The sequence below is a fragment of the Oncorhynchus nerka genome, linkage group LG7 (genome assembly GCF_034236695.1).
Source record: "Oncorhynchus nerka isolate Pitt River linkage group LG7, Oner_Uvic_2.0, whole genome shotgun sequence".
Taxonomy (NCBI): domain Eukaryota; kingdom Metazoa; phylum Chordata; class Actinopteri; order Salmoniformes; family Salmonidae; genus Oncorhynchus; species Oncorhynchus nerka.
In genome coordinates this window covers 86567300-86577921 of record NC_088402.1, presented here as the reverse complement: position 1 = coordinate 86577921, position 10622 = coordinate 86567300, and the positions used below count along the sequence as shown (strand labels likewise).

The following is a 10622-nucleotide window of genomic DNA, read 5'->3' as shown; positions in this document are numbered from 1 at the left end:
TCCACTCTAAAACACCATCATTTGTGCCACTTCTGTGCCAGTTCATGCTGGTGTCAGAGAGGTTTTAAACCCAGAGACTCGAGAAGGAAGACTGACCGACGGCAATTCAGTCAGTTGAGTCTCTTGGTTTGAAACTGTTCTGGAACTAACAGTACGGATCCACTGAAGACGATGAAGCAACAGAAGCTGTTAATTTCCAATCGCTGACGCTAGCATGGCTAGTTGAATTATCGCTGGCCTGTGTGTGACCTCCACTGCTGGTCCCATGTCCTGAATCAGAACAACTCAGGGGCAAGTAAGAGGCACCCACACACACAATCACAATAACATCTCCCCGTCTAATACAATCACAATACCATCTCCCCACCTAATCACATACAGTCCATTCGGAAAGTATTCAGACCCCTTGACATTTTCCACATTTTGTTACATTACAGCCTTGTTCTAAAATGGATTAAATCGTTTCCCCCCTCCATTAATCTACACACAAACCATAATGACAAAGTAAAAACAGGTTTAGACATTTTTGCTAATTTATAAAAAAATAAAACACTGAAATATAACATTTACATAAGTATTCAGACCCTTTACAATGTACTTTCTTGAAGCACTTTTGGCAGCGATTACAGCCTCAAGTCTTCTTGAGGATGACGCTACAAGCTTGGCACACCTGTATTTGGGGAGTTTCTCCCATTATTCTCTGCAGATCCTCTCAAGCTCTGTCAGGTTCGATGGAGAGGGTTGCTGCACTGCTATTTTCAGGTCTCTCTGTTCGATCGGGTTCAAGTCCGGGCTCTGGCCGGGCCACTCAAGGACATTCAGAGACTTGTCCCGAAGCCACTCCTGCGTTGTCTTGGTTGTGTGCTTAGGGTCCTTGTCCTGTTGGAAGGTGAACCTTCACCCCAGACTGAGCACTCTGGAGCAGGTTTTCATCAAGGATCTCTCTCTCGATCCTGACTAGTCTCCCAGTCCCTTCCGCTGAAAAACATCCCCACAGCTTGATGCTGCCACCACGCTTCACTGTAAGGATGGTGCCAGGTTTCCTCTAGATGTGATGCTTGGCATTCAGGCCAAAGAGTTCAATCTTGGTTACATCAGACCAGAGAATATTGTTTCTCATGGTCTTAAGAGTCCTTTCATGTACCTTTTGGCAAACTCAAAGTGGGCTATCATGTGGCTTTTACTGAGGAGTGGCTTCCATCTGGCCACTACCATAAATGCCTGATTGGTTGAGTGCTGCAGAGATGGTTGTCCTTCTGGAAGGTTCTCCCATCTCCACAGAGGAACTCTGGAGCTCTGTCAGACTGACCATCGGGTTCTTGGTCACCTCCCTGACCAAGACCCTTTCTCCCCTGATTGCTCAGTTTGGCCGGGCTGCCAGCTCTAGGAAGAGTCTTGGTGGTTCTAAACTTCTTCAATTTAAGACTGATGGAGGCCACTGTGTTCTTTGGAACCTTCAATGCCCCAGATCTGTAACCTCGACTCAATCCTGTCTCGGAGCTCTGCAGACAATTCCTTCGACCTCGTGGCTTGGTTTTTGCTCTGACATGCACTGTCAACTGTGGGACGTTATATAAACAAGTGTTTGACTTTGTCCAATCAACAGAATTTACCACAGGTGCACTCCAATCAAGTTGTAGAAACATCAAGGATGATCAATGGAAACAGGATGCACCCAAGCGCAATTTCGAGTCTCATAGCAAATTCAATAACTCATTGATCCTGCTTCGTAGTATACCCCTCTGTAGGCCAGAGCTAATACATTACTGATCCATGACAACAGCCTTAATGTAAACAATATACTAGTCGCCTTGTCAATAAAACACACGAGACGTAAATAATTCCACTGTTAGCGCAGTTGATTAGTCATTGTTTTAAATGTACACATTTAGATCAGTTACAGACTGATGCAATCCAACATGATTCATATGCAAACCATTGAAACATGTTGGATTGTTCAATATAGTGCACTGCATGAAGTATTCTCATAAAATGTAGAAACAGTACATTATCAAAGAAATTAAAAAATATATAGCCATTACCTACAAATTATCCCAATGTGTAGCCCTGACACAGAATGAAAGGGCTGAGGACAGTGTTGTACAGATCTTTACAATAATATTCTGTATACTGAAAGGTTTTTTCTTCTACAAAAACAATTAAATGCTTCATGCACACATTTTCTTTCATACTGGACATATCTTGACACGGGCAATATCTGAATCAACGCCCCAAAATAAGATCTCGAGCCATTCTCTAAGTGAGATGCTATTCAGATGGGACCTCAACAAGGGATAGCTAAACTCTGATAGAGTAGACAGTTGTGTTTAACGATTCAACAGTCCGATGTGGCGATCCAGTCATGTAGGAAGTGAGCCATATAATAAGAACAGCCACGTCAGAGGTTCTGGCTCTTCGGCTAGTAGTTCCTCAGGTAGACTAGTCGAGGAGGCTGGAACTTCTCACGACACAAAGGGCACTCCGTCTGTGGAGAGGAAGGAACAAATAGTCATGCACTGCATCTAGCTTCTTTTCACCGATAGGCTGGCTAGGTGGAACACTGACCCTCCGATAGGCTGGCTAGGTGGAACACTGACCCTCCGACAGGCGGAACACTGACCCTCCGATAGGCTAGCTAGGTGGAACACTGGCCCTCCGATAGGCTAGCTAGGTGGAACACTGGCCCTCCGACAGGCGGAACACTGACCCTCCGATAGGCTAGCTAGGTGGAACACTGGCCCTCCGACAGGCGGAACACGGGCCCTCCGATAGGCTAGCTAGGTGGAACACTGGCCCTCCGACAGGCGGAACACTGGCCCTCCGACAGGCGGAACACTGGCCCCCCGACAGGCTGGCTAGGTGGAACACTGACCCTCCGACAGGCTAGCTAGGTGGAACACTGGCCCTCCGACAGGCGGAACACGGGCCCTCCGATAGGCTAGCTAGGCGGAACACTGGCCCTCCGACAGGCGGAACACTGGCCCTCCGACAGGCGGAACACTGGCCCTCCGACAGGCGGAACACTGGCCCTCCGACAGGCGGAACACTGGCCCTCCGATAGGCGGAACACTGACTCTCCGATAGGCCAGCTAGGTGGAACATTATACCTCTCCAGTCCTGTCAGACCTACAGGTTAGAGGTCGTTTCTGGACTGTGCCACTGCTATAGTACCCCTTAAAGAGCGTAGCGTTTCATTCACATAATTAAATAGGACATAGAACAGTAGTCACCCTCTCACCTTGGTGTTGCACCACTCTGTGATACACTCCCAGCAGAACAGATGACCACATGGGGTGGAGGTCGAGTGTCTCCTCTCTTCTAGACACAGGATACAGCGAGAGGCACGGGGAGAGTCAGTCTCATCTACAGATTGGGACCTAGACACACGGGTACATTTTAGAACTATACATACATGTGAAATTCATATGCTTACCTCAATATTCACATTGAGAAGAATGCATGGGGGCATGTGTGCGTCTCAAGGAAATGTCCAACTTGAGGTGAAGATTTAACAGCAGCTTCGCAATCAAATTGTATCCATCTGATGTAATTTGAATGTCCTCATACACTTCCTGTCACGATAGTGTTTCTACATTTTTTTAAAACATATTTAATCAGATTTTTCCACGGTTTTCATATTTCAAGTTATCACACATTTCATGGATTTACAATTTCAGATTACTTCATACATTTAGATGGGTCAAGTACGTTCAAGTTCATGCACATTTTTATATTGTTCAAAGGCAGTGCTTCCCAGGGGACCCACCAACACCCAACCCCAATGAGAAGCTTGATGGAACCCCAGGACCAAGCAAGGTATATGGGATAGATATGGGATAGATATGGTATATGGGATAGATATGGTATATGGGATAGATATGGTATATGGGATAGGTATGGTATATGGGATAGGTATGGTATATGGGATAGATATGGTATATGGGATAGATATGGTATATGGGATATATATGGTATATGGGATATATATGGTATATGGGATAGATATGGTATATGGGATATATATGGTATATATATGGTATATATATGGTATATGGGATAGAATGGTATATGGGATATATATGGTATATGGGATAGGTATGGTATATGGGATAGGTATGGTATATGGGATAGGTATGGTATATGGGATAGGTATGGTATATGGGATATATAGTATATGGGATAGGTATGGTATATGGGATAGGTATGGTATATGGGATAGGTATGGTATATATATGGGATATATATGGTATATGGGATATATATGGTATATGGGATAGATATGGTATATGGGATAGATATGGTATATGGGATAGGTATGGTATAGAATGGTATAGGTATGGTATAGAATGGTATATGGGATAGAATGGTATATGGGATAGATATGGTATATGGGATAGAATGGTATATGGGATAGAATGGTATATGGGATAGAATGGTATATGGGATAGGTATGGTATATGGGATATATATGGTATATGGGATGTATATGGGATGTGTATGGGATAGGTATGGTATATGGGATAGAATGGTATATGGGATAGATATGGTATATGGGATAGAATGGTATATGGGATAGGTATGGTATATGGGATATATATGGTATATGGGATGTATATGGGATGTGTATGGGATAGGTATGGTATATGGGATAGGTATGGTATATGGGATAGATATGGTATATGGGATAGATATGGTATATGGGATAGAAAGGTATATGGTATAGAAAGGTATATGGTATAGATATAGTATATGGGATGTATATGGTGTATGGGATAGATTTGGTAGCAGATTCTCAGTGTGACCAAGGCAGTCAGTGTTAATGATATTATTAAAACAGTGTCCTACTGCATTGTACCTGGAGGGCAGGTTCCTGTGTTGTCTCCACTCCTGCCGGGCTCTCTGTCTCTGACGGAGGTTGTTGAGTTGCAGGGCCAGCGTGAGGGCCAGCTGCATCAGGGAGATCACGCCCAGGAGCCTGTAGCTGCTCCGGATGTTCCCGTCGTCCCCCGTTACACCACGTACCCGTAGCTAACCACCCAGGGAAATAAAGAATGGTGAGAAGCATATACTCGTAAAACACTGAGACATGGGCCCATTAGGGCCCTAACGTAACAAAACGTTTTGCAACAGTGAACAAAGTTCAGCTAGTAAGAAAATGGACTGAAAAAGGGAGTGATAATTTGAACCTGTCAAAAACACGTTTTTTTGTGTGTTTTTTACCCCATTGCAAAAAGGTTTGCTACGGTACACTACTGAATAGGTTCTCAAAAATACCCACATAGCTCACTCCGGCCGTCCTCTTCCCCAGGTGGTAGAAGGCCCCGCTAATGTAAAACAAGGCCACATGCACCCGGTGGAGAATGGAGAGTCCCTGCTGGAGGGCCAACACGGCCGGCACACACGCCCTCCTCTGGGGCTCCGTCAGCAGCTCCAACGCCCTCCGGACCCAGCCTCTCATCCAGGCTCCGGGGCTCCAAGGACTGGCCACTGTTACTCTCTGGATTCCCCCTCCCTGGCTCTCCTCCTCCCCCGCCTCCAGCTCATTCTCCAGGCACACCAGCAGCTTGTCCAGCAGGTATGGAAACAGGCTGTGGAGGAGCACCAGGGCTCCTCGTCTGACGCGCGACGGTACCCTGCGCAGAGTGGGGTCCACTTGGATGATACTGACATACTCCTCGCCCAACGTCTGGTACCCTGGATGACACGGGGAGGGACAGCAAGGATGTGTGGTTAGGTGGCATTAACAATGGATGTCCCTGGTCTGTCTTTGATGGCAAACGCCTGCCTGTCAGTTTTGAACACAGTATGGAGCTCCAGCCGTTTGTTTACTTACCTGAGAATGTGGTTAAACCATAGTATGCCAGGTCTGACAGGAGTTGGATCTCTTTTCTCCAGTGCAGCCATCTCTTGGACCCTGTAGGAGTAAAGAACAAAGCAGCTAGCTAGCTACTGTAAGAATAATAACTATTATAATAGCTATTATAAAGCAGGATATTAGCATTCATGGCTCTTGAAAACCCTTCTCTGCATGTCGGGTTTTAAGCAGTTACATTCGCCCACGTTTGGCTCCGTGATAACTACAAATCCCGACGCGGTGTTTTAATGTTTAGAAACTTCAATATTCATCGTTTGTGAAACTGTTTTCGAAACATATCTTTCACGTCTGCAAGAAATACTCATATTTTTAAAGTTCCGTAGAAGGTATGTAGCTACACTAACCCTAACTCTATAAAAGGTGTATAATTTGTTTTCTTCTCGTTGATATGAAAAGACACGTCCCTCATGGTTTCTAAAACAGTACAGCAAAACTTTCGCACCTTCCAGACCGAGCGTCTGGGCTCTTTAACAAACGTCCCCGGTAAAGAAGATAACTACTTTAGCCCCTTTTGCCGATAGTAATGTTAACATTGAATGAAATGTGGTAATGCATTCATAGCTATGCTCTAAATGGTCATGTAGGCTATAGCTGTGTATCCCGCCTACTTGCCTGCAAGAGTCTGGAACGCTTCATTCGCGTTGTTCCTGAGACACTGTTGATAATATTCGTCCTTCTGACTTGAACGAATCAACTGTGGTTGGTTTGCACCGACGAGAGGCATGGCTGGACACCGAGTAGCGTAGCAAGGGCTCGGGAAGTTGGCACGACAGTTCCTTGAAAAATAACTCGTCAATCCATGTCTACACAAATTGTCTGACTAAGACACTTTTCCAAACTTGTCACAGTTTGGCATAGTTATTTAAATGTTCATATTGTCTGCCTTGACAGCTCTGTTAGCTAGTAGCTAAGTACACGGAAACACAGTTGACTTGAATGAAACGATGACAGCAGAATACACTTCTGGGGCCACAGCGCCGTGCGGTGGTAGGAGTTCTCGCGTCTACTTTCCTGTGTAATGCATCAGCGTAGCCTTGCGGCATCAGCGTGGCCGTGCGGCATCAGCGTGGCCTTGCGGCATCAGCGTAGCCTTGCGGCATCAGCGTAGCCTTGCGGCATCAGCGTAGCCTTGCGGCATCAGCGTAGCCTTGCGCACTGCACAAAACATTGTTGTAACCATTAATATATGTTCGTTTCTGCACTGGTGTAACAGTTACCAGTCTTTCTGGACTTTCATACTGCAGGTGAACTTGTGAAATGTAATCATATGTTTTAGAACAATATTGGTATGGTGTGTGTGGTCACTAAATCTATTAGAATTTATATTGATGGGTCTGCAACTCAAATGGTCTATAATGTATAATGCTTTATTTCATTGGGTTGAGGATGATTTGCTGCCACCACGCTTCACTGTAGGGCTGTGGTGTGGAATATACAATGCTTAGAGATAGAGCTGTTTTATTTCTGTAATGTTGAATATTTTCTATTATATTGTATCAGAAATATGAACAACAAAATGTGATTATCTTAAATCCCAAGCTAATTGAATGCTATCTGAAAATGCCACCGTCATTAGGCTTTTTCCCCCATTGAATTCATTCATGATTTGTACACTTCCTTTAGTTGTCCTGGTTTTGTTTGTTGACAGAAAGGTCCCTGCCTAAGCTTCCACAGCTGGGGCACTTTTCCTAACTGGATTGATAGTGCTTATTCTTCCTGCCTGTTTGTAAATTGCAGAACCAGTTCCTTTGTCCCTTTTTTAAATTCCGTTACCTGAACCAAGCTGAAGGGCGTTTTGCTAGGTGCTGAACACCTTCTCTGTCCTGCGGGGCAGTGGGCAGATAGCCTCTCTCAGTAAGGAGAGCTAGACCAACACTTGGACAGTAATGAGTAGGGGGAAATAGTTTACTTTACAGGCAGCTGCAGACAAGGAAGTGGACTGTGTGTTTACAGTTAAGGAGGAGCCGCTGGCGTTCTTCCCTCCCCCCCGTAAAGTTATGAGATACTTGTGACTTCTTACAGATGGAGACTAGATGGTGCAGGGAGAGCACACTGCTTGTTGAGAGCACAGGATGGGACTAAACCACTGAAGTTCCTCCGGGGGATTCTCAGGTGCCTGAGTAGCCTACAGAAGGTAAGTCATGTCAGAATTCCTCTGTTGGTTTTATCAGCTCGGTATTCACTGCAATTAATTCATTGGAAGTTTGACGTGCCTACTAAACACTAACATTACAACACGCAACCAAATAAAGGACTAGTCTAAAACCTGTCCCACTTCAGTGTGGCCTCTTAGCCCATGGCTCCAAGCCCATCAAAACCACACAGAATTCCAGCTTGTATCCAACGTAAGCTCTTTGTAAATGCATAGAATAGTAGAATATCAGTGAGTAGAGTTGTAGTGATCCCTTGGAGGTTCGCTGTTGACTGCTGCATGAGTCATTGATCTTTATTTGCAAAAGCACAGGATCTTCAGGAGACCCCAAACAACACAATAAGGAAGGAAGCGCTGGAGCCTGCAGCATCTGACGGAGAGAGAGAGAACAGCTGCTTGTTACAATAGTTTCCTTAATGACCTCAGGTGACATCTGCTTAGGATACATACAGTCATGAATTGCTTAACAGACACTTGGTATTTTATTAGGATCCCCAATTTAGCTGTTGTAAAAACAGCAGCTACTCTTCCTGGGATCCACATGAAACATAATACAGAACATTAATAGATAAGAACAACTCAAGGACAGAACTACATCATCTTTTTTTTAAAGGCACAAGTAGCCTACATATCAATACATACACACAAACTATCTGGGTCAAATAGCCTACATATCAATACATACACACCAACTATCTAGGTCAAATAGCCTACATATCAATACATACACACAAACTATCTGGGTCAAATAGCCTACATATCAATACATACACACAAACTATCTGGGTCAAATAGCCTACATATCAATACATACACACAAACTATCTGGGTCAAATAGCCTACATATCAATACATACACACAAACTATCTGGGTCAAATAGCCTACATATCAATACATACACACAAACTATCTGGGTCAAATAGCCTACATATCAATACATACACACAAACTATCTGGGTCAAATAGCCTACATATCAATACATACACACAATAATGCAATAATGGCACTATATAATAATGTACGCTTTCTTGAGTTTGTTCTGGAGTTGGGGACTGTGAAAAGACCTCTGGTGGCATGTCTGGCACACTTCTATTATGTGTTGAGTAGTCTCTTTCTCTCAGTGGCTGTGGCAGATATGCATTACTGACCTACTTCTGTTTCAAGTGTTAAACAGACGAGGGGCTTTCTGAATCAGCCAGGCTGGTTGTGATGTCTTTTACAGGAGCAACGTCTCGAAGTGTCATAAGGTGACATGGCCATGCCCAGACAGACAGTCTCTCCTCAGGCAGTTCCAACAGAACTTGGCCCCCTTAGGAAGGCTTAATGCATTTACATCACAGAGTGTGTGTGTCTATGTCTCTCTCTGTGTGTGTGTGTCATTGTGTGTGTCTGTGTGTATCGTGTCTGTGTCTTGTGTGTGTGAGTGTGCCATTGCGCGTGTCTCTGTGTGTATCTGTGTGTGTGTGTCATTGTGTGTGTCTGTATCTCGTGTCTGTGTGTGTGTGTCATTGCGTGTGTCTCTGTGTGTATCTGTGTGTGTGTCTGTGTGTGTCTGTATCTCATGTCTGTGTGTGTGTATCTCGTGTATCTGTGTGTATCTCGTGTCTGTGTGTGTGTCTGTATCTCGTGTCTGTGTGTGTGTATCTGTGTGTATCTGTATCTGTGTGTATCTCGTGTCTGTGTGTGTGTGTCATTGCGTGTGTATCTGTGTGTGTGTGGTGTGAGCATGGTTAAGGCTAGGAAAAGGCTGTAGGAACATTCATAACTACAGTAGAAGTACTGTGAACTACAGGAACAAAAAAAACAAGTAGTAGTTTCTCGAATGGCATAATTGTAAAACATATTTCTATATAGAATGAAAATCACAGAAAGCTACAACATAATATAACATGTACATGCGGTAAAGACATTTGGTGTCCCTTTGATGATGCCAACGGAATATTAACCAATAATAAACAAACAAAAATACTATACCTTCATATGTAAGAAATATATTTCTGGACTGACCTTTTCTTGCCTGTAATTACTATATTTCCCTCTAACAATGTATGATATTGAGATATTATCCTATTCTTGTTAGAGTTTGCATGACCTTTCCTGCTACGGCGCCCTGCACGGTAGGGCCGTCGTTTCATCCTGCACGGTAGGGCCGTCGTTTCATCCTGCACGGTAGGGCCGTCGTTTCATCCTGCACGGTAGGGCCGTCGTTTCATCCTGCACGGTAGGGCCGTCGTTTCATCCTGCACGGTAGGGCCGTCGTTTCATCCTGCACGGTAGGGCGTCGTTTCATCCTGCACGGTAGGGCCGTCGTTTCATCCTGCACGGTAGGGCGTCGTTTCATCCTGCACGGTAGGGCCGTCGTTTCATCCTGCACGGTAGGGCCGTCGTTTCATCCTGCACGGTAGGGCCGTCGTTTCATCCTGCACGGTAGGGCCGTCGTTTCATCCTGCACGGTAGGGCCGTCGTTTCATCCTGCACGGTAGGGCCGTCGTTTCATCCTGCACGGTAGGGCCGTCGTTTCATGTCTGTTGCTCCAAATGTAGAGGAAAACAAAATCTGACTTGGAAACATGGCCACAGGAAAGTTCCTTCTC

The 10622-nt window shown here is 44.8% G+C and overlaps 1 protein-coding gene across 1 annotated transcript; it reads right to left on the bottom strand.

Moving 5' to 3' along the window:
• Nucleotides 1-1858: 1858 nt before the first annotated feature.
• On the bottom strand, nt 1859-6831 carry LOC115119516 (peroxisome biogenesis factor 10-like). The gene is made up of 6 exons (XM_029648349.2): nt 6488-6831; nt 5834-5914; nt 5279-5694; nt 4856-5028; nt 3239-3377; nt 1859-2485 (listed from the first exon to the last, which is right to left on the bottom strand). The coding sequence occupies exons 1-6, from the start codon at nt 6597-6599 to the stop codon at nt 2420-2422; spliced, it is 987 nt and encodes a 328-aa protein (XP_029504209.1). The 5' UTR covers nt 6600-6831; the 3' UTR covers nt 1859-2419.
• Nucleotides 6832-10622: the final 3791 nt, after the last annotated feature.

What these genes read in the sequence shown, in the direction of transcription:
- LOC115119516 (XM_029648349.2), bottom strand. Translation starts at nt 6,599, where the DNA reads ATGCCTCTCGTCGGTGCAAACCAACCACAGTTGATTCGTTCAAGTCAG. An exon ending in GGACGGCCGGAGTGAGCTAT is followed by an intron (nt 5,029 to 5,278) that starts GTGGGTATTTTT and finishes CTGGGTGGTTAG; the next exon opens with CTACGGGTACGTGGTGTAAC. An exon ending in CAGAGTGGTGCAACACCAAG is followed by an intron (nt 2,486 to 3,238) that starts GTGAGAGGGTGA and finishes TCCTCTCCACAG; the next exon opens with ACGGAGTGCCCTTTGTGTCG.